We start from the raw sequence: 25,009 nt of genomic DNA on the forward strand, positions 1-25,009 counted from the left end.
TACCTTCATTTAAGTATTACACTATTATTTACCTTTTCAGTTATGTTTGACTCCCTTATTAAATGTAAACCCCTAGAGGACTGGGGATAAGTTTTAGACCAGTGGTTCTCAGAACTTTTAGTGTGCATCAGAGTCACCTGGTGGAGGTACTGAAATATGGATGACTCGACCCCATCTGAGTTCTTGAGTCGGGAGGTCTGGTGTGGGGCTGGTAATCCACATTTTTAACTAATACGCATGCGATGCTGAGGCTGCTGGGTTAGGGGACCCCCCCCCCTTAAAGAATCACTGCTTCAGACAATTCTGCGTCCTCCAAAATCTCGCACAGAGCGAAGTTTTCAAGTACTAATATTTTCATACTACTATTAATGCTGGTAATAACACTAGAGTCTTAATAATACAAATATTTCCAAGTAAATTATTTATGCAACAGGTAATACAAATGCCAGCAGGAAAATCTGCCCCCTCTTCCAACTGCGAGACAACTTTCATTACGGCAGGAGCTGAGCAGAAAGGGCTGCACAAAGAAACCTTATTGAAAGAAGAGGGGCAAGTGGCACAATGGAATCCTATCATCTGTTTGACTTCAGGGCCATGTGCGAAACTCAGACAAGAAGCCAAACAGTAGCTCAGCCAACTCCAGGCTGCCTGCGTTCTTAGCTCAATCTATAACAATGCCAGCAGGGCTGCTGGGATCCATCTGCTGCTCTCTTTCTGATAACGGATCTGGGGTCTCTGGAAGGAAATAGCTTGACAGGAAGAAAAAAAAGATTAGACCAACTGAAAAATGCTGGATTTATGAAGCTTCACTGGAATCTGGTACAGCTTTTAACTCTTTATGGCCTTTGACTAAGCCTCAACATACCCCTGCTATTGTGTGTTCTCCGATCCCTTCCTTCCTGGAGAAACATAATTTTTGAATACCAAAGCTTTCCTGGAGGTACCGTAGCTACACACAAATTAAATTTGCAGGGTTTACTACTGATGGAAGGCTTGACATCCTCCAGCCCAACCCACTGGTTTTTACAGATGAGGAGACTTAAGCCTAGGGTTATCCTAAAATACATAACCGACATGATAGCATCAGGCTGGAGTCCAGATTCCTTGACCCACAGTGGCTATGTGGTGTGTATACTCCTTTATACTCCCAAAATGAGTAGAAAAAAAAAAAAAAAACCGGTATGTTTTTTCCACTGCATTTTAAGGGGGAAACATGAGTTACCCTTTTACTTAAGTTACTTTTCACAATCTGCCCTTTTGTCTCCGGAAGCAGGAGAGCAAACAAAGAGAAACACCAACAACTCTAACCAGTGTCAGCAGGGCCTGGAAGCTTGGGGGCAGGGACGACATCCTGTTCCCTGCTATGTCCATGGCTACCCAGACTCTCAGCACAGAGCAGATTCCAAAAACCACGTGGTGAGTGAATGGATGAATAAATGAATCACTGGTTTAATGGTTATTTGTTGACTTTCCAGCCAATCAGGGAATGATGTTTCACACTGAGACCTTAAGCTTGCTGTGGAGTCTCCTTATTCCCACCAGTAAGTTAAGTACTTGTATAAAACCAGAATCACCTTTTCTGTGTGTCTGCTGGAAAGTATAGACTTTGGGGGTAAAAGGCCCCCGTACTGTTCACGCTGGTTACTTAATTCTAGGCAAGTCATAGAATCTTTCTGATCCTTAAGTCCCCTCCCGCCATCAGTATGGGTAAAATAAAGAGAATAATACCTACTATCTCGGGGTTGCTGTAAGGATTAAGTAAGATAACGGTGCAACTGCCTGGTGCTATGAATAAATGTTAGTGCCCTTCCCACTCTGGTTCCAATGGCCTGTATAAGGCTGATTCTGGTGTTGAGCAGGACAAATATTGGGAGGGTAAGTGTAAGATTCTGGGTGGAAACTGAGGGGCTTTTTTGGCTGAAAATGTATACAAATCATGGTTATCATTGTGGCTACCCAGCAGCTACTTTTATTGATGGCATGCTCTGCAATAAATATAAGCAAAACTAGGTATTCTAAATATCCCATCATCCCTCACCGTTTCCCTGGTTTCCAATAAAATCATTTTCAGGAAGAGAGTAAATTTAGTATTTTGCTTACCCGTTTGGTCTTGGTTTCCTTGTTCTGGGCTCAAGAAACTCTGTCTCCTCCTCCATTTCTGTCTCAGGGATTATGCTTTTCTGCGAAGGCTGTGGTGAAAGCATTTCCCATTCATTGTCATGGGCGACAGTCTGCAACATAACTGTATCTGGGCCAGCCCTGCCTCCGCTCTTGCTCTCCTGAGATTGGCTGCACAGACCAGAGGCCTCCTCTATTGCTACAGATTCTAGAGGCTTTGTTTCTCCCAGAGCCTGCATTTGGGGACTCATGCCCGAGTTGTGATCAGAGGCTGGCTCCACAGCCCTGCCAGACCCTTGGTCCGTAGCTTCTGACGATGGATTGCCAACCTCACTATGGCCCAAGACCATCCAACTCTGTTCTTGCCCAGGGCTTTCAAGAGATGATCTCTTATCATCTTCAGAAGACATTCTCTCTGCGGAATGATCTTGCCTTTCACTTAAGGAGTCAGACTGACAAGTGTCTGGGAAGTTTGCTACTTGAGTTCCTGGCAGCCCCGTTCGTTTGGAACCTCCGTGAAACTCTTCCGATTCCGACGTGCTTTCTTTTGCTTCGAAGGCCTCTGGCTCTGGGGGTGAATTTTCTTCATGGTTTACAAGTATGTAGTCCAGGTGTTGTGCCTGATGGTCTTCATTCTTCTCCGTGCTCCTTTCTTCTCCGAATTCTGGTTTTATCGGCTCAGGCTCTTGGGTAGGAATTACTGCTGCTTCTTCAAACTCAAATATTCCCTTGCTGGCACCTAAACGTGGAAGATGAGGTGAGAAGGGGAGAAACAAGGCTTAATTAACACATTATGTGATTTGTGATCTTTGCAAATGATCCATCTAAGGAGAGATAATTTGAGAAATATCTGTTTAACAGATGGCAGCCAGAGGTGAGGTAGCGGAGAGGCTGGGTGCAAAGGGTGAAGGGATTAAGAAGTAGATTGGTAGTTACAAAATAGTCACAGGGATGTAAAGTACAGCGTAGGGAATATAGTCAAAAATATTGTAATAACTATGTATGGTGCCAAGAGGATACTTAAAATATCACAGGAACACTTTGTAAAGTGTAGGATTGTCTAACCACTATTCTGTACAACTGAAACTAATACAAAGAAATGTGAGTGTAAACTATAATAAAGATAGTTTAAACCAAAAAAATATGTTTAATCTTCTCATGTACTCTCAAAGATAGGTATTATACAAGCAGGAGATATTACTGCTGTAATATAGGACTTGGCTAGGTAGGTGTGCCTTGCCAATGTAGTTAGTTCCCATTTACCCACACTGGTAGGAAGAGTATGTTTTGCAAACGGGTTAATTGAATGAAAGCAGCAGTTTCTGGGGGTTGGTGGAATGGGATGTTTCTTACCGTTTGATGGTCCTATGTCTCCACCTGCTGGTGAATCTGAATTATCTGTTTCTACTTCCCAGTCAATGTTTGATGGAGACAACTCCATGTTGGAATCACCTCTGACGGGCAAAGAAACTGACTCAGGGTCTTCATGAATATGCAGTACAACCAGCTGGTGTCCAGGTTGGCTGATTTGGGTCTCAGTGTGGTTTTCCTTGCTTCTTCGATCAGGAAGAGTGGAAAGCAATATCTCTCCTGCTTCACTCCCCATAGACTTATCCTCTGGAGTCCCAGCTTCCTCTGCTGTTTTGACACCACGAGCAGGTTCTGTGAGGTAGGACAAATCAAAGGGAGGCGTGTAAGGTGCCAGTGATTGCTTCAGAGCATCTTCTTCCATGGGGTGGTCACCACCATAGAGAAAGTGTTCAGGCTCTTTCATTAAATCTTCATCAATATTTTGGCCCATGACATCACATTCAAAATCACCCCAGGAGGCTTCAGATGAACAGATATCTTGCTTCCCAGCATCCCCATCCACTGGCGTATCAGGATTGCCTTCTGATAATGTCAGTTTACTCATGTCATCTATGGTTCCTGTGGACGTGTTGAGACCGGAGGCATCACTGAAACTGTGTTCAAAGGCAGCTTCGCTTACATCCAGACACGTGTCCGAGACTAGCAGAGCGTCGGGAACTGAGGCTGGGTCCTCAGCAGTCAGTGGCTGCTCGAGGTCCAACAAGGCTGCTTCCCCTGTCTGACTTTCAGGAGAAAAGTCCTCTGAGATCCAAGAGCTGTGGCCATCCATGGTTGGCTCTTGGTGAGTTACAAAAATAGCGGTTCCCACCTTTTTAATCATTGGGATTGTTCTGTCGATGGGCTCCCAAACTGGTGCCATCTCGGGGTCGGCTCCTTCTTCTGATGCTTTTAAACCTGTGCTGTTCTCATCATTTATTTCAGAAGGTTCTGGAGAACCACTGTGAGAGGCAGCAGGCTGAGATGAGCCGTTAGTGTTTACTTGATCGCTCGTGGGAGGCAGTGGAATTTTGTTTTCAGAACACGGTTCTGAACTGTATGGAACAAATTCCTGCCCAGGCTCGTAATTGGGTTCATCCAGCTTTGGCTCGGTGAGATATAACTCACTGGCTTCCCCTTCAGGTCCCATCCTAGCACTGATGTGCTGCCCAGTCTCTTGCTTGGCTTCATGATCATGGCAAATATCAGGGCTGTTGGAAGCCTGAGAATTGCTGTCCTGGTCACAGTGAGTCAGTATATCAGGATTCTCACCATCTGCTTTCAAACTGAAGGGCTGCTTAGCATCCACCCACAAGTCAGGCGAAGCTGAGGCCAACTGCCCACCCTCTTGAAAGTTGCCATGTAAGATATCTGGAACAAACGTGCTTTGGGGGCCCTCACTAGGGGTAGAGCCATCCCATTCAGCCCCTGACTTCTTTATCAACTGGGTAGAAGAACTGACAGCAGGGGAATCTTTGGAGGCAATGCATGAATTTGTCATTTCACTGGGGTACGATTTTTCTTCCTCCCACCAATTTGTTTCTTGACACGCAATAGTTGAGACATTAGATGTAACACATCTATTTTCATCTATGTGAGTAAATGCTGGGTCTGGCTGATCCCAGACAGACAGCACTGTATCATGACACTGCTCTTGGCTAGGTGTTTCAGAAGTGAGTTTGTCACCAGCAGAAGACATGAAAGTTTGCTCTCTGGGATCCTTTTCTTTAATTTGGTCCAATATTACAAGCTGGCTAAGCTGATCAGCTTCTGGATCTGGCTGCCGTGGTTGAATGTTCCAAAGTTGCTCATGGGAGTTCTCCGCATTACTATCCAGAAAGGGTGACTGATGTTCATCACTGAAAGGATTAGTACAATGTGTGTCCATGGATTCCATATCACCCTGGATGGGAATGCCCCAGGGACCCATGTGTTGGTATACTGAAGAATTCATCTCTAACATACCACCTGAGTTAGACAGCTCCCCCTCAAATGCACTCTCAATTGGTTGCCCTTCCTGAAGAGGTGCATTCCACCACTCAGTGCTCTCAGCTGGGAAGTCAAGCATTTCCAGTTTAGAATTGTTTTCGTTCTTTGGTTCAGTTTTGGGAGATATTTGCCATATGATATTTCCTGTCCCTGTTTCTGGGGATCTCGTCTCCTTATCTACTGCTATCATCTGTGTTTCAGTCTCCTTTAGTGGTGAGAAATTAGAGTGATCAGGGCTGCTTTGTGGATTGTGACAGAATGGGTCTGATGTGTTCTCATTCTCTGCTGGTCCTGAACTGCCTACATAGGCAGGTAATTCCTCAGAGTTGGGATCGTCCATGTCCAAGAACTTAGATTCATTTAATGAGTCCCAAGCTCTGGGTTCGCTCTGAGCAACCTGGCAAGTGACCAAATGGCTCTCTTCCTCCACTGACTCCTCATCGCCTACGCTATCATCATCGGAACCTGAGCTTGTTGACATGAACTTGGCATCCTCCGGCTGCACAGCGTCAGGAATATCATGTTCATTTTTCTCCTGATGGCTAACCACTAGATTTCTTTCCTGATATGCACCTGAATATTCAGAATATTTGCCTGTTTCAGGGCTGGATAGAGAGGAAAAGGAATCACCATCTATTGAGTCATTCCATATCTCTAAATATGTAGGAACCTTTTGACCTAAGCTCCTTTCAAACTTGTCCATTCTGTTTTTCTCCAGCTCCTTCATTTCGGTAATTACTTCTACTTGGCCATCAGTAGTAATGAGCCCAGATTCTTGGTGATTCTGTTTACTCCAGTCATCCTGAGTCTCCTTCTGACGCCCAGTATTGGGTCCATGATCCCAAGAAAGCTGTGCGGCTGAAGAATCATTGAGGTCAGGACTTGATGCACTGGAATGTGAATACTCACTAGAAACACTCTCTCTGTCATAATTTCCTGAAGAACTGGCTCCCGGAGGGCTGTTTTCAGCACTCTTACCTTCAAGATTCTTAGTTATCTCAGAACTTGTGCAACTGACTTGCACATCGCTGTCTGTAGGGCCATCCCAAACATCAAGGCTTTGGGGACATGCAGGAGGTAGCTCTTGGTTCACTCTCTCTGGCTCCAGAATGTTACATTCTTCAGTTATCTCAAGATCCATTTCAGGTAAAGATACATTTTTTGTTAAAGTCAGCTTATCTGAAATGTCAGTAGTTTCACCTGAATTTCTGTGATTCACGAGGTGCTTTTCACAGGTTTCTTTTGCCTGTAGGTGGTTTGCGGACACCTCAGTTTGCACATCACAGGGGTCTGAATTGTAAGATCCCTTCTCATGCTCTAAAGCCTCCTGGGGTTCCTCAGTTTGAGGACTTGAAGTGACTGAATGAGAGCTGATTTTGCTTGACTCATCGCAGATTTCTTCATGTTCAGATACAACTAGGGGAGAGCATTCCTGGTCACCTTGCCCTTTTCCAGAAGTTCCCGAGGCTCCATCCATCACTTCCTCCTCGCTCAGGTGCTCCCTATCAACAGCTCTGTGGGTTTCTGTTTCATCCTCACTTTGTCCATAGCGAGGACCTTCCCATAAATCTGAGCATACAACATGCCCTGAATTCTCCAGCCTGGTTGCCAGGGATGCCGCTGTATCACCTGGCAGGTTTCCTCTGCACGTGTTTTCCTGGTCTGGAACAAGTGCTCCTGACTCACTGGCTCCAGAGGCTTCTAGCACATCTGGAATGGTACTGTCCTTAATTTTTTCTGAGCTGGGAGTTTCGGGAGGCACTCTGCTTTGTTCTGAATCTGTAACATATGGCGGGCCTGGTAGCATTAATGATGACATATCGTTATCTCTCATGACAGAATCCCAAATACTATTTGCGATGAGCTGTCCGCTCTTTTCATTCAGCACGTGATGTTCATTGGGAGCGGTGTCCTTGCTGTGCTCATAAGAAGCAGGGAGTACCCAGTCTGCCTGGGTTGCTTCCTGATACTCCATGCCCCACGGTTCTAGCTGTCTCACTGAAAATCGGGTTTCGGGTTCGGTACCTTCAGCTGTGGGTCCTTGTGCTTGACCTTCACCAGGGATCACCACACCTGCGCTGCAGTCATCCCAGTCCAAATCGTTATCCGAGATGGTGGCAGTGGACTGAGTGTCCTCCAGAATCACTCTGTTCCACAAGTCGAGGTTGTCGGGGGCCGCCTGCCTTGAGTTGGTGCTGCTGTGCAGGAGCGTGAGCTGCCGGTTGGTTTCGTTGTACAGCTGCATCATGCTGGGGTCGTCGTAACTGGACTGGCTGCTCTCCCCAACGTCCTCCTCCACGGAGATGTCCTTGTCATCTGTGGGCTCTGTCTTGAGTACATCTTCATTTGGGTTGTGAGTGGCATTTCTTTCAGAACTAGTATCTGCATGAGGTGGAGCCCACATTTCTAGGTTCCCAGGACCTGAGCTAATTCGATGTCTAGGCGGCTGCAGTGGTGACTGAGGAGGGATTTCAGCCTCTTCTATGGTAGAGCTAGCATCTTTTGATTCAAAACCTCCCTCATTAACAAGTGGCTTATTTTCGGTTTCTTTTTCATCTCCAGCAAACGTCGGTGATGTATAGGAATCGGAGGTGGAATAGTTGGTATCTAAGGGGGAAGGCACCGAATCTTCCCCTATGTTGGAGGCACTGTAATCGGAACATTCATATGACAGGAAGGAATCTTCCCAAGGAGCTAGGATGTCTGACCCTCTCTTCCTGATACTCTCCTCAAAAAGGTTCCACGAATCTACCTTTTCATAGACTTTTCCCCTCATTTTTGGATCCATGCCACCATCCTGATCTTCCTTTGTGGGCTTAGAACTATTCCATGCGTGATCTGGATCAGACCTGGGGTTTCCAGGTATGAGGATGTCAGCCCTGGAGTCATGGTTCTTTTGGCCCCAGATTTCTGGAGCTGCTTCATTACTTGCCTCACTGGGCGACCTGTCCGCCAGGTCTTCTGCAGGACAAGAATATCCACTTTTTGCCACGACCCACTCATTCGGTTCTCTCACAGAAGGTGTCTCCCCACTCATTGGGTGCAGATTCCAGGTATTTTTTAAAGCCTCGGTGTCATTTTCTTTTCCAAATGCACCCCAGGCTGGGAATGGCACTGCAGCAGCTGGTTCACCGCCATCCATGGGGTTGCCCCACGGCTCAGGCATTGCTGTGGGGGAGCGATCTGAGCGCCACAGAGCAGCAAAGTCTTCTATCAGATGGTTTGTTCCCTGAGGAGAAGCGTCTGGCAAATGCGACTTCTCAGTGGGCAGGTTCTGAAATTGCAAGCTTTCCTCATGTTGGTCTTGAATGTTCTTGTTGCCCAGCCCAGGCTGACCAAATTCTGACTCCCAGGGACCTGGCTTTGAGCACTCGAGACTCTTTGATTGAAATATAGAATCAGAGGCTCTCCTATCCACTGGGCTTGGCTTATGATCTTTCCAGGACTCAGGGCTCTGGAAGACGGACTCCTGTTCACTGGAGCTCCACGCATCTGCAATCGTTTTAGAGTCAATTTCCAAACCACCCCACCAGCTGCTGCACCGCGCACGAGGCTGAGGTGGCCCTGTGTGACCTGTGTCGACTGTTTTCGGGGCCATGTCTTCTGAACAGAGTAGAGCTGGGTCTTCAGTGGATGGGGAGCTTTCTACAAAGCTATTCATAGGTGTTGGTGGGACGCCCTTTCCAGGAGAAAGAGATTCCTCTCCCACAAAATCTGTCAGGCTCAAATTTCTTTGAGAGTTATCCCCGGGGCTTTCTTGTGGCTGGACAAACTCCTCATCAAATTCCACAAGGTTATCTTTGCCAGCCTCCGACAAAAGCGAGCTGGATGAATAATTAGACATGTTCATCCCCATCCCACTGAGCTCTTTAGGCCCCAAGGGGAGCTGTCCTTCTGACGAATCGCTGTTGGGGAAGAAGTCATCTGATGGGGAGTAGTCAGCCGAATGGGAAGATGGTTGGGACTGTCCAGAAACCATGGGTGTTGGGTCAAAGTTGAAGAGGTCAAAGTGTTCCCCATGTTCTCTGGACAGGGCGTGCTCCTCCACCACTGCCCCTTCAGGGATGGGACTGTAGGAGTCAAACCCTGGGAGGAGGCTATGGTGAGGCCCAGCACCTTCTCCCACTGGACTGTCATCGCTGAGGAAAACCGAGCTCTCCTTGGATGAACGGCTGCTCCTAATGGTGGCCAGCCCGCTGTCTGGGCTAACGAGGTCTGTGTTGACATCCACCTGGGCCTGGTTAGAATCGTTGAGATCTGGAGGGTTTTCTATGAAATTCACAGAGTTGGGCTGTGGCTCTATGTCAGAGCCATACAGCTCCATAATCCCAGACGACCCCTGGGAGAGGGGGGCGCTGCCTGCCACGGCTTCGGTGGAAGATGTCCGGCTGTTGGAGATCATCTCTGGACACCTCCTATTGATGACTTCCTTGACAAGGAGAACCACCTGGTCACAAGTCACTGCGGGGTTCTCCTGCTGGTACACCAGGATCTCATCACAGCCACATTCAAAGGGCTCCAGCTCTAGGCAAAGACTCTGACACTCTTCCAGCTCACAGCAAATCTGTCAGGGAAACACAGGGGTTTACATGAGCACAAAGGTACTCTCTGCTCTTTGCAATTCCTCTTTCTTAATTTTTCTTAACATAAAATTAATCTGTGTTCATCTGTCTTTAAAGAAGAATTCAAATAACAAAATTGTATGATGCATAGAAAGTTCCACCAAATAGACCACCAACTCTTTCTCTAATTCCATCAAATTGGCTTTTCATTGAACTTAAAACACAGGGGCTCACTTTTGCCAGCTTCTGAGAGTTGCAGGAAAAAGAGATCTAAAACCATTTAAATCCTTTCCTCAGTGTAATATAACACCATCTTCCAACAGAAGTGGAAGTGTGAAAAAAAGGGCAAACTTTTTTCAAATTTGAAAAATAATGCACAGAAATAATGCTGGTTGCTGACAAGGACTAGTGGGAAAGCTTTCTGGTTTTTAGGGAGTGTTGGGGATATTTTCACATGGGGCTTTTGAAATGGTCCCACAGGATTAGTGAAGGTAACAACATCAGCAGCATCAGAAGCAAGAACAATAATCATAAGTAACTACAGAGCTTGCATAGATAATAACAGTGATTAATCATGAACATTTATTGAATGTTTTCATATCCTGAGCCCAGTTCTAAAGGTTTTATGTGCATTATCTCCTTTAATCTTCACGACAATTCTACAAGGTAGGAACTCTTCATCCCCGTTTTGACAATGAGTAAACGGAGACCCAGGAAGATGAAATACCTGGACCAACCACATGCAGCTAACAAGTGAAGGAGCCACATTTTGAACTCAGACAGTCGAGCTGCAGATGCTGACCTTTGACTAACAGTGACCACAGGAACAAAGAGGGATTCCTTAGGAGTGAGTAGTCCTGACCCTGTATTGGTCCAGGTTCCAAAGAACTGTCTCTGGTGGGGAGGCTGGGTGCGGAAAGGAGAGGTGGGGTGGAGGCGACAAGGGCTTCATCGGCTCTTCTTATTTATTTATTTATTTATTTATTTATTTATTTATTTATTTATTTATTTATTTATTTTTAAATATATTTTATTGATTTTCCACAGAGAGGAAGAGAGAGGGATAGAGAGTTAGAAACATCGATGAGAGAGAAACATCGATCAACTGCCTCCTGCACATCCCCTACCGGTGATGCGCCCACAATCAAGGTACATGCCCTTGACCGGAATCGAACCTGGGACCCTTGAGTCCGCAGGCCGACGCTCTCCACTGAGCCAAACCGGTTTCGGCTTCTGGTCTTTTTAAAATTAACCTTTAAAAAATTGATTTGCTACTAAATGTCATGTGAAAAACCACCATACTGAAGGCTGAGGAGACCTAACTCCTGTCCATGGGAAAGTAAAATTCAGCTCTGAAACCGAAGGCAGAGCAAAGCACTGAGGCCTCAGGCTGATGACACAGTGCACAGTATGGGTCAGAAAGAGGGTACTAAATGCATCTGTAGCAGGGACAGGGGCCTCTTTCATATTTGGACACGAGAAAGCACAGAGCAGCCTTAGAGTCAAGAAAGACCAGATAGGTCTCTTAGGGAACCGAAAGTGAGGATGCAGAAAAGTCGAGACGTTGCCCCTTGCCACCTGTGGATACATGAGGTGTCTAATCCACTAGTGAGGAAAGACTGGTGGATGAACTCATTCTAGGCCATGGTGTCCATATTATAATGAATCATGTATGCTCTCATATTACTTATTAAATATACCTGGTTTGGTATTTTGATTAATTTTGTCTACATTTTATATACTTTCCACAGGCTTGCGTTATAAAATTCAGCTCTCAACCGAAAGGGTCCAACTGATTACCCAGTCAGAATTCTAGTGCCTGGAGGCTAACTTTGATTAAAGCATCAGATCCACAGTTACTCAACACTGGGCACCAAACAGGCATTCAGGCGGGGACTAAGAAAACAGCACCCAAAGGAAGACTGGCCCTCGTTTGGATAAGAAAGCGATGATCTATCCCCCTCTAAGGATTCATTCCAGAAGAGAATGGTTATGGGGTTCTTTTAAAAGGCCCAATGTACAAAATACCCCCAACAATTCTTAAAACTCAAACTGTAGGACTTTTTCTCCTGGACCCTTTTCCTTATGCCACCAATCCATTCCCATCCTCCACCACCTGTTCTGAGAGCAAGCAGGTCAGGATACAGTGAAACGTACCAGGGTTGGAGGAGATCCTTACCTGACTGCACAGCTCTAGGTTCTCGGAGTACACAGCAATCTGTCGTCTTGGCTGCTGCTCCTCTGACAGATAGCTGGCCAAGAGGATGAGGACATCAAAACCGAACTTGTCTGCAAATGCTTTCAAATCACTGGTGATATTGCCGTGAAACACACAGTTCTGAAACAACAACAGGAAATTTGATATTAATGTCAAACTGCTCAGCTTTGGGCGGTTTGCCACAAATTTGTCCAGTCCTATGATGTATTGCGACAGAGATATATTATTAGATACAAGTGAAATAAACACTTCAAGGAAGTTTGGAAAGTTTCATGCGATGGCTTAAGACGTACCTTGCTTGTTTGTTTTCCTAAAACCAAGAAAGGAAGGAGCCTTTGCCATTATTATTAAGAATAGTTTATATAAAAAACAGATACCTTAATAAGATCTCTGTTTTTCCCCTAAAAACATTTATTCAAATACTGACTTTCATTTCAAATACTGACATTTTATCTTATTGATCCTAGGACATAGGAATGTCTGCTATTATTGCAACTTATCACTAGAAAAATAGCAAGTAGGAAGTTATTGTTCTTTTCTATAATGTTTTCTAATGATTATTATTAACTTCAAGTAGAATTCATAAGTATGAACCTAGCTGAGTTTACTGAATGCTTTTTAACCCTTTTTTTAAAAATCAGACCTCTTATTATACACGTGTATTCAGTAGATGTCTAGAAGATTTGTGTAAAGGCTGTGATGTCAGATCTGCTTGTTCTATGTGGTAAGAAGGAGAAATGAATAACTGCAGAAAAGTCAACTGCTACCATGGAGTACCCAGACCTATGGCTCACCTCCTCGGAAAGTGTGCTGGCCTTTTCAAGTTTTACTAACTACAATGAGAACCACTTTGCTGGCATGGGTGTCTCTTTTTCTTAAAGAAACACAGTGAAGACCAATGCTTGGCATATACTAGTGGCTCAAGAAATGTCTATTGAATGGAGAGACACATATACAAAATCAACCTGTGCTATATAATCCTCCATCACAGCATATATGTGGCATATATATAATCATCCTATCTAATAAAGAGGGAATATGCTAATTGACCCTCATGCCATTGCAAAGATGGTGGCGCCCACAGCCAATAAGAAGGGAATATGCTAATTGACTGCCACACCCTCAAAGATGGCGGCACCCACAGCCACAAGATGGCAGCACCCAGTCCCCTCATCCCTGCTGGGGTGGCAGGTGCGCAGGAAGGCCGGGCCTGCTGCTCTGCGTGCCTGCCTCCAGAGTCCTCCAGTCCCCTTAGCCTCCCAGCTGCCTAGGGCCAGCCCTGAGGTGCAGGCAAGCCTCAGATGGTGGCTGCCCAGCTGCCCAGGGCCACCCGAGGCTCAGGTAACCAGGGCTGGCCGAGGCTTGTGCTTCTGGCAGTGGCAGCAGCAGAGGTGTGATGGGGGCATCGCCTTCCCCTGCTCACGGGGTCGCCTCCTGTCCCTGAGGGCTCCCAGACTGTGAGAGGGGGCAGGCCAGGCTGAGAGACGCCCCCCTCCAGTGCATGAATTTTCATGCACTGGGCCTCTAGTCATATATAATCAATCAACTGACAGTGTATTGTGCTACTTAATGAAAATCACCATGATAATGCACTCAAGATAGATAAAGAATTCTATTAATTTTTTTCTGATGACAAAAGTCATCAGAATTATGCATGCCCCTGGTAAAGTATTAAAGCAATACAGAAATGTATAACACACAAAGTGGAAGTACCACATACACCCTCCTCAGATAACCAGCTCAACAGCACAGTGCATATAGGTGCGGATTTGTTCATGCCCAGATTAATGTTTGTATGTTGTAGCTCTATGAAACGTGTGGATATGATGTTTGTGGCTTAGACTGTTTACTAGACTATTTAAAATATCCACATCACATGTACTCTAATTCTACTGAGTTCACTCTCAAGGTCTCTGAGCCCCTAAGAGGGTACAAAGGACACTTGGAGATTTGTGGGCTCAGCCCATCTCCAGCTTCTACACCTCAAGGGGCCTTTGTTTTTTTACTCCTGCAGCAGCCACTCTTATTAGGCATCTCACGAGGCCACTTTCATTCACTTTTGGTTACAAGGGATTGCACATGGGAATTCACAAAGGCCTCAGAATATATTGCTGATGAATTCCAAGGGTCTACTGTACTGACTTGCTAATGCAATTTATGATGTTCAAGTACACTAGCCTTGGAAGCATGTGTTCCAAAATGCCTACTGTCAGCTTTGATGCTTTTTATTTATTGTCCAAGTGTCATATTAACAATTTTTAAACCGATAGTTAAAAAATTAATTCACTCACAATAAAAGTAGATATTTGGAATAAACTTTTAAAAAAAACAGACCTCAGATTATACATGTGCATTCAATAGATAAAATTATTTCAAATAATCCTTGGTGTTACCCATCAAGAGCCTCAATACTGAACTTTCTACCAGATATGGTTCCAAAGGAAAACAAGAATGGACAGCAGCTACATATATTTTATCTCCAGTGACTGAAGGCTTTAGCACAAGAAGCTCTACAATGTTCTTTTAAAATATATATGTATATTTTTAGAGAGTGGAAGGGAGGGAAGGAGAGAGGGGGAAAAAGGAGGAAGAAAGGAAAGGAGAGAGAGAGAAACATCGATGTGAGAAAGACACATCAATTGGTTGCCTCACACACACACCCAACCAGGGGCAGGGATTGAACCTGCAACACAGGTATGTGCCCTTGACCGGGAATCAAACCTGTGACCCTTTGGTGTATGGGCCAGTGCCCTAACAACTGAGCAACAGTGGCCAGGACCTTTCAAAATATTTTTAAATTATGTACATAAAACCCCAAAATGCATTTATAAACTCCTGAAAGAAGACACAACATTTCTAAGAGAGTCTGACATATAATAACATGATCATGACACTCCCACTGGGTCACTCAAATAAGAGAAAGCAGATTTCACTGGTATCTGAGGGCAAGATTAGGATTCAGTAGAATCAGCATTATTCAAAGCCATACAAGTGGAACATTTGCTATTCCAAGATGTTGGCTGAGCTCCAATCTATTGGGATCCTTCTGTGTTAAAATGACAGTTCTAGGGTCTTGCTGAACTCAAGTCCAGGGCAGAGTCTTGGGCCACGCCACAGTTCTAGTGAAGCAGAATCTGCCCTTTCCACAAATCCCAGGTGACGTGACGCACATGGAAATCTGAAAAGCACTGCTCTAGGGCGGTATTTGTTCATTGGTATATTTTCCTATGAAGCAGTCCTTTGGGTTATCTCAATGCTGTCTGAGGGCTTACTGACTCACACCCTCAGGCCCTTGCTCCTCACACTATCCTCATCATAACAATCACCCTGGAGTGTGTAGCCCTGGGCTGCTTTGCATCTTCTCATTTAGCAGGTTGAGGATTAGCTCAAGAATCTATATTTCATTATGTACCACAAGTGATTCTTAGGCTCAAACACCCTTGAGTAACACCCTCCCAGTTTTCCTCTGGGTGGCCCCAAATTCCATAGGATCAGATGAAGTACTGATGAAACAAGGATTTCTGGGACTCATTCAAGCATGTTAAAGAAACAAAATACTTAAGTTTTATAGTAACCCCAAAACAGAGATCATCAACAACCTTGTCCTACCTACCCTAAAAAAATTGTCCAAACCAGTTTCCATCTTACTGTCTTTAGCATAATGCCAGGAGTTTCATGTTTAAAACCGAATCAAACAAGGGAATGAGTGAGAATCTTCAGGAATCCGGGAGGCAGAGGCTGTTTGTTCTGCTTTTATGCCGGTGCTGTTTGCATAGGAGATAATTTATTATTGTCTTCTAGCTACTCAGGGAGTCATGTGCTGCGGTGGCTCTTATGTTGCTGACAAGCTGGGCTGGCCCTGAATAAACAGCACTTCATCATCAACACAACCCAACTGTAGATACAGGTTGGCATTTCATTCCCCCCATTTGCCATCTACCTGATAAATTACTGTTTTAGTTACGTGTATACAAATACTATTTGTTAGTCTGCTCGAATGTCTCCAAAAGGCTTCCCCCACCTTAAGTTAAAATTATATACATTTATATGTATACATAGCCCACTCAATTTTACCAAAGATTTAGAAAACAAAGGGATCCTCCTTTCATTTACCCCACCCCACACCCCCAGTACAGCCGTCACATTTCAAATATGACCCCAGCCGGAGATGACTGCATGGAATTTAGGAAGTTCCTTTACTAATTATTACAGCTGGGAATTGACAGGCAGAAATCCAGACAATTCCCATCAGTTGGTAAGCATGGAATTGATCATTAAACATCTTAGAGGTCATGAGTCCCTTTGCCTTAGCAATTCAGTTTTGGAATGAGTAGGGAGGCCTGGAAATGTGGGGGAGAAAAAGGCTTTCTTATTTCTTGACCAAAAGCTAAGGTGTAGATCTCAAGGGCCCTAAAAAAAGGTTGATGATCACAGTGACAAAGAGCAAGGAACAGAAATGATATAGCTCTACCTTAACCAATACAACAACCGAGAGAGTGGCAGTGACATGTCCAATAGATTTACTGTATTTGTGGTTGAAAGTGTGTGGACAAATGTGGTGGAAATTCCCATTCTCTCCTATTTAGTTCTCATTCCATTGCTCTGAAAAATTTAATCTTTATGCCATATGCTGATAACTTTAGTGCATCACTTGAAATAAAAGTGATCTAATAATGTCTTGTGAACATATGAGTAGTTAAATGTGAGTAGTCCTTGAGAGAGAAAAACCCACTCCTCTTGCATTGTTCATTCATGGGTGGGCAAAAGTAGGGTTACAACTGTGAGTACGTGAAACAGTTTATTCTTGTATTATTACTTATTTATTAACTAGAGGCCCATTGCACGATATTTGTGCAAGAATAGGCCTTCCTTCCCCTGGCTTCACTCCCAGCTGCCCGGGAGCCGGCACCTCCCTGCTCCCGGGCCGCCCAGAGCCAGCAAGTCCTCGCTTCTGTCTGGAGAACCACTCCAGTAGCTCCCTCCGCTGCCCCACTTCCCCTCATAGCAAGCTTCACTCCGCTCCACCTGTATATGCAAATTAACCAGCCATCTTTGTTGGGTTAATTTGCATACTCACTCTGATTGGCTGTGGGTGTAGCCGAGTGATGGTTAATTTGCATGTTTTGTTTTTATTAGGTAAGATTGTTTCCTGAAGCCCTCCTGCTAGGTTTCTGCTCCCATCACTGTACTCAAGCTCCTGTTCTTTAAAATTCCAAATCCAAAAATCACTTTCCTGTTCTCACTCTATTTGACTTTTCCAAAGAATTCCATGAGGTTGACTCTCCCTCCTTCTTAAAACACTTAATTCCTTCACTTTCCTGACATCACATTCTCCTTGTTTTTCTACCATCTCATTGGCTGCTCCTCAGTCACCTTTGCTGGTTTCTTTTTCTCAGCCAACCTCCAAATGTTTACTACCCAGACTTTGTTTCCAACCTTCTTTATTTACACATTCTCCCTGGTGATTCACCCAGTCACATGGCATTCAAACCATCTATCTGCCAGTGACAACCAAATCTACATCCACCTGAACTCTAACCTTGCCTATCCATGTGACATTTCCTTGTAAATGTCTAATAAGCATTTCAAATACAATACAACCTACCTCTGCCCCAGGTTCCTCCATATCATTAAATAGCACCACCATCTATCAGTTACTCAAGCCAAATATCTAGGAATTATTCTTGATTCTTCATGCATCAGCAAATCCTGATCACTTCTGAAACATAGCTCAAGTCCAAACATTCTCTCCCTTTCTCCATCTCTATTACTGTCATAGCCACAGTCAGCATCATCTCTTGCCTGGACTTTGGTGGCAGATCCCCAAGGGGCCTTCCCGAAACTGCTCTTGTCTCCCTAATGTCAGTTCTCCACATAGCACCAAGAGAGAGCTTTTAAAAATGTAAATAGACTCATGACACTCTTCTGCTTAAAACCCAATCAAGTTTCTCAATGTAATTATTATTATTTTAATTTTATTTTTTTCAATTACAGTTGACATTCAATATTATATTAGTTTTAGGTGTACAATGTAGTGGTTAGACATTTATATATTTTATTAAGTGATCCCCCTGGTAAGTCTAGTACACACTTGGCAGCATACATAGTTATTATAATATTATTGACTATATTCCCTGTGCTGTACTTTACATCCCTGTGATTACTTTGTAACTACCAATTTGTACTTCTTAAATACCTTCACCTTTTTCACCCAGACCACAATTCCCCTCCCATCTGGAAACCAGCAGTTTGTTCTCTGTATCTATGAGTCTGTTTCTATTTTGCTTGTTCATTTATTTATTTATTTTTTAAGATTACACATATAAGTGAAATCATATGGTATTTGTCTTTCTCTGTGTGATTATTTTTTTTTAACTGGGAGGAGAAAGATTTAATGTCCTTCAGATGATATAATCTTAGATATAAAGATATAATTTTAATTAACAAGGAGAAAAAGTAGACAAAGCAATAGAAAAATAGTTGTAGAAAACAAAAGGCAATTCAGAGTTGAAATACAAATGGCCAATAAATATCTGAATTCACTGATAATTAAAGAAATACTTTGATAATAAAATATTCCATTTTCTTTTTCCTGTTATTGGAAATATTCCCAAATATTTCTAAATGGGCACTCTCATACAATGTTGGAAATATATTCTAAATAAAAAAAATTAGATATATACAAAAAAGGTTTGCGGAAAATGTTATTCACTGAATTATTACTTTAGTAACTAAAACATAGAAATAACCTAACTGTCCAACAATAGAAAAATGATTAAATAAACTATGGAAAATTCGCACAAAAGAATATTATGCTGCTATTAAAAATCATGCTATCAAAGAATGACACAGGAAAACACCCATGACAGTGTTAAGTGAAAAATAATTTCTATAATTATATAAAACTAGAGGTCTGGTGCACAGATTCATGCACTAGTGGTGGTGGGAGGGAGATGGCCTGTGGGGATCGGCCCGCTGTGGGAGTGCCGCTCATCCTGGTCAGCTACGCGGCTGTGGACCCACCCTCTGAGCAGCTGCTGAATGAGGAAATTAGTCTGAGCTGATATTTTGGGGTAATGTCTTGGGTAAAAGTAGGTTCTGTGTCCTGGAGGAACCTGGTGGAGAGCTTTGCACCCCAAAGCCACTCAGTGAATGTCCGTGATTTGTGATGCCAGTCAGTGACACCATCGGGATGTTCAGGGCAGCCATGCTCCAGGATCCTCAGCCATCAGGACAGCCTCCCCAGGGAGTCCACAGTCATGTCCCCTCTTGCCATCCGCCTATGCCAGCTCCCCGTGCTCATTCTAGAACACACCTTAGAGGGCCTGCATCAGCTGGTGGTGGGGTCAGGCCAGAGTCTGGATTGTCTCAGGTATTTGATAGGTGCAGAGACTCGGGCTCACCCTGGGCCTGCTAGCAGCTGCTCCTGCTGTGGGAGCACACTGACCACCAGGGGGCAGCTCCTGCGTTAAGCGTCTGCCCCTGATGGTCAGTGCACATCATAGTGACTGGTCGACCGGTCATTCTGGTCATTCTGCTATTTAGTCACTGGGCTTTTATATATATAGATTGGTTAGCTAAAATCTGATTGTGTCTCCATTATTTTAGGACACTCTTTCCAAGGTTTCTAGTAAAGGCTTTGGAGTCAGCTGAACTCCAGAGTTAACCCTGGGCTCTGCATTTACTAGCTGGACAACTTCAGTGAGTTACTTCACCTCTTTGAGCCTTGATTTGCCTCATCTGTAAAAATCCACCTCATAGGACTGTTGAATTAAGAACATATATCAAAAAGCCGGCCTAGTACCTGGCATATAGTAGACAATAAACATTAGATCTCTTTTCTTTCCTAATTCTTCAGCTATCAAAAGATCATTCTGAGGATTCATGGGATTAAGCTGATTCGTAAAAAGTATTTTACAATTTCTTGGTATGGGAACTGGTTTTTCATATTACAATTTCTTGCCTTATATCCTCTATAATACAAGTCAACTTTCAAATAATAATTACATTTAAAAGTGATTCATATGCAAAATTCCTAGATGTGAGAGGATAGAGGAAGTTACACAAAGGCAAATATGAAGCCATGCCATTTAAAAAATGGTGTAGGATATAGAAACTCTGGATAAGGCAAAGTTTATCTCAATAGATTCTTTATTCTTAATTCCAAGTTAGACGCGATGAATGAGCTTTCATTTTTCACTACACATGCTTTTTTTTCATTTTTCACTACACATGCTTTCACTACACATTTTTCACTAAACACACTTTTAAAGCATCAAAAAAGGTGTAGTGATTTTTCCCGCAGCTAAATCACATTGATAGAGTCTTTTCATCATTTCCACAGTTTCACCTTCAAGTGTTATATGACCTTCAGTGGATTTTACTCCTGATGCTAATACTTTTCATGTAGGTCCAGCATTCTGGGCTGCATGCATAATCCAAAACAGCTGTCTCTCTTACAAACTACAAATGAAACATATTGAGTAAGGCTTCTATTAAATGAAACAAATTATTTTCTAATGTCATAGACAAGCTATTCCCAGATTTGTATATCTGAATTTTATTTTTCTTTTTGCAGGGAATGGAAAAATCAAGTGAGCAGGCATCATCTGTAGGTAGGATGCCTCTAGATAAAAATCATTACCACGATTAAAACAAAAGCTTGTACAGCTTCACTTTTGAGACTTGTGAATCTTAGAAACACAGTCTGACAATCCATAACTACCTTGTAAGCACAGTGGGCCAGCGAGGATTGCTGAGTTACTGAAATTTAAGAGGACAGTTTGACATTTATATTTTGCATGGATTTATTTCTGGACTGAAGACTATTTTTTAATCAAGATATAAGAAAAATGCTGAGGTATGTATGCAAATGTTCTAACTGAAAGCTTTATGATTTATGCTACCAAAATTCCATTATGATGTGTAAAATATTCAGCAATAATAGTCTGATAATTTTGACAGGAAAATGATTTATGAGAACACAAAATGCATAAATTAAGAGATTTTATTTATTCTGGTTTTTTTTTTTGTACACCCTTTAATTGGTAAGCAAGGATATTTCCCATGTTTTTACCAGATGTCATTTTTTAAAAACCCTATTGTTCTTATTTTCATAAGCTAGTCAAGGCATTTTAGTAGTACAAACTCCACTGGGTTTATTAAAATTGTATTAGACATCATATTTTGAAAATACAATGAGACAGTGTATGTTCTCATTTTTAGAGATAAAGAAAAAGCCGTTTTGTGAAAGATTTTGTTAGAATTAAAAATATTACAATAAATAAATAAGTAAATAAGTCACATATATATACATATCAATATGATTCTCATTTAAAGCAATACATTGCCTAACATAATTTAATAAAGCACTACTTCTACATTAAGCACTCTGTTAAATGCTTTGCATCATCTCATTTAAATTTTAAGATGACCCAATGGGATAGGTAATATTATCTTTTTTTTTTTTTTTTTTTGCATTGAGAAAACGGAGGCTTTTGGAGGTTAAACAATTGATTTCACACAGCTCATACATGTGAAAAACAGGACTTGAACCCAGGTTAGTTTGACTTCAGAGTCCATGTTCTAAACTCTATGTTATTCTTGAATGGGACCATTTTCATCACCAAAGATATACTAATTTCATTTTTAATTTAATAAAAATGTTATTTGCTACTTCATATACTTCTGTTTAGTATTGATTCTCCCTAGTCATTATACACAAGTAAGCCACATCCTTGCTTTTAACAAATGCTAATAATAATGTGTTGCTTAAGTTTTTGATGATCCAATATTATCATACTTTAAGATCAATTTCTACTTTCTCATCTACTCTATAAAATATAAATGTAGGCTGATCATTAACTTATATGTGTATAAACCTAAAATTAAAAACTTGTCCAAAGAAACTACTATAACAAATAATGCTGTGATATTCTTGCAGTAATATGTACTTTAAAAAGGTTGAACATGTACTGGTATGTACACACACACACACATAAAAAAAGCAGAAGAACTGGCTTAATTCCTGGTTACCCAGAATTATTCTCATGTACCATAATTTTTTTTGCTCTAATAGCTTAGATATACACAATGGAAAAAATCCCACTTTGTCATTCAGTATGTAAAAATCTCATCATCTAAGGATGCTTCCAACATTACTTTTATTTTTTAAAAGCCCACAAAAAAACAGGAATTAGGATTGCAAGAAGCAGGCAGGGAGACGAAAGAGGCAATTATTTTCCCTGAGAGTGGGCATTTTAATAGGAAAAGCCTACCATATCATCATCATTTCAAGCAAAGTCTTCTTGTACAGGCACAACTATCAAAGACAAAATTAAGTATAAACCTGCAGATGCTTCAGTTTAGGTCAAGCATGTCATAAGCATTAGAGGAGAAACCAAGAGTCTTTTAGGCAATCACCTTTGTAAGGTCATCATTTGAGTTCTGTAATTCAAGAATAGAGGGGGAGAGCACATGTTTACTGAGATCCGAATGTCACAGTTTTCATGTCAATATCTATTGCCTCCTATAACCATATCATTAATAAAGAGAGCCAGACAGAGGAAGAGTGCATTGGGAGGTAATTCACCTGAAAGCACAGGCTTGAGTTAAGGACTTCTAGAGATGAAGTGGGCTGGTTTCAGATCAACCTGAAGTTAAGTGTGGTGAATGAGTCCTGCCTCGGCCTCATTAACTGTGTCATTGAGAACCGATGTTACAGGGAGTTGCCCTGGAAAAAGACGCTCCTGCGAGAGAGGTCCTAAGCAGGCTCTCACACTAGTTAACAATAGATTGAATTCTTGCATGTGGGGAGGCACACAACCAATTAGAAGCAAATAAGTCATCATCTCATTAACTAGCTCAGACTAATTTAGGGACAGACCTTAACCTTCAAAGCTTTTCCATACAGTATGGATTTAGGGGCTCAGTGAGAAAAAGGCCAGACTGTTGTTCACCTAAGGTCCCCTTTTGTGTTCATGTATGTTTATAAGGATTCCTACATGGGAATGAATAACTTAGGACGCACCCATAATGGGAAATCCTCTCATTAGGCATGCTGTATTTTTGTTGTTGTTGTTGTTTTGTTTGTTAATACTCAGCCGAGGATATTTTTCCATTGATTTTTAGAGAGAGGGAAGGGAGAGGGAGAGACACAGAGAGAAACATCGATGTGAGAGAGACACATCGATTGGTTACCTCCTGCACACACCCTGAACAGGGCCGGGGAACCTGCAACTGAGGTACATGCCCTCACCCAGAATCAAACGTGAAACCCTTCAGTCCATGGGCCGACGCTCTATCCACTGAGCAACACCAGCTAGGGCAGGCATGCCGTATTTTTGGAGTGGTAAAACCTGGATAACACTCTAGCTATCGAAGAATAATAATAATAAATGATTTCCATAATTGTGTATAGATGTTTTTTTTTTAAAAAATCCCTACTGGCTTGTTTTGAGCCATGAGCCTGAACACTTAACGGCTTTATTTATTTTCCTTTGTAAAAATAAATCATCTAGTTTGAACAATATTTCAAGAAAGCAGGAGACCTTCCTTCCTCTGGGGGTGCCCCTTTCTGATTGATGGGAACCACCAGCCACGTCTCCGGAGTGCTTGCTGTACGTGTACACACACACACTTCCGATGTCTCTAAGCTGTGTCAATATTAACCTGACCAAATGACGATCACACTGTCTCTTTTGTTCCTCACGCTTCTCACATGGGGAGCACAATATGGCTCTTGTCAGAGGTGCTTCATCATTTTGGCTCAAGGAAACTGCCAGTACAGTTTGGGATTCGTTCCTCATGGGCAGATACCCTGGTGGGTCTAATGAAGCCTTTCTGCTGACAACTCATTTGCTAAAAATACCCCACCATCACCAAGCTTAAGTGGGGAGTACGGTTGTGTCCCCTTTGCTATCAACCCAAGAAAAGTCATTTTTTTTGAAGTCTGAAAAAAAAAATCTATATATCAAGGCACACACCTCTCACCACTCCTATGTGTGTTCTTGCTAGTTTCCATGTGCTCCCTGATAAACTTTATGACATTCTTAAATTGGAATATAATAGGGTAAACACCAATCTTGGAGCTCACACGCAGAGCCAACAGTCTGTGTGTGCCATTTGTTGCAATCTACGCTAATTACCAGAAACCCCCTCCTGAAAGCAGATACACTCTGGGGTTTGTGGTTTTATTTTCCTTTGATGAAGTCTGTGTGTGGGGAGCTGAAGGAATTCATTTCCAGGTAAGGACACTGTGTTGTGGTGACTCTCTGGGTTGCAAGTCACAAGACCGTGACCTCAAACTGGCATAAGAGAGAGTCAGAAGGATCTGGGAGCATTCTCGAAGAAGCAAAGGAAGAGTTGGGGGACAGGCTGGGAGGAGGGAGTTGCCAGGGCTGTGTTGGCCACCTGCTTCTCCGTCCCCTTCCTGGCTTCATTCTCCACTCCTGCAGCCAACTAGTGTGCTCCATGGGCGCAGTTCCACTGTAGACCTTTCCGTTTTACTCACGGCCCACTTCCCTTGTGGTCTTGAGTTTGAAAACCCTGGAGAAGGAATTCTGCACCAAGCAATTGAGGTGGGTTGGGAAGACTATATAAAATATAGACATGGTGCATGTTATTAACAAGAGTGATGTGTTAAGAATCACTTCCTAGAGGAGAGGTGCTGAGCAGATAAACCCCTAGATATCAAGCACAAAGCACTAACATGTACACATCCACGCACAAACACACATGCACATGTACACACACACTCTAAAACCTCCTACACACA

General features: G+C 42.9%; 1 protein-coding gene across 2 annotated transcripts in view; it reads right to left on the reverse strand.

Annotated features, from left to right (window-relative positions):
• PRUNE2 (prune homolog 2 with BCH domain) overlaps positions 1-25,009 on the reverse strand; it is a 213,501-nt gene that overhangs the window by 60,362 nt on the left and 128,130 nt on the right. Inside the window, exons 7-9 of one of the 2 annotated variants that reach the window (XM_054727662.1) lie at positions 12,196-12,354; positions 3,472-10,018; positions 2,101-2,857 (exon numbers count right to left, since the gene is read on the reverse strand). In XM_054727662.1, coding sequence (XP_054583637.1) covers positions 2,101-2,857; positions 3,472-10,018; positions 12,196-12,354 — 7,463 coding nt within the window. Of the gene's footprint in view, positions 1-2,100; positions 2,858-3,471; positions 10,019-12,195; positions 12,355-25,009 lie in introns of those variants that run through there. The other variant, XM_054727663.1, reaches the window with a different exon arrangement.

The sequence above is a fragment of the Eptesicus fuscus genome, chromosome 15 (genome assembly GCF_027574615.1).
Source record: "Eptesicus fuscus isolate TK198812 chromosome 15, DD_ASM_mEF_20220401, whole genome shotgun sequence".
In the NCBI taxonomy this organism is placed as follows: Eukaryota; Metazoa; Chordata; class Mammalia; order Chiroptera; family Vespertilionidae; genus Eptesicus; species Eptesicus fuscus.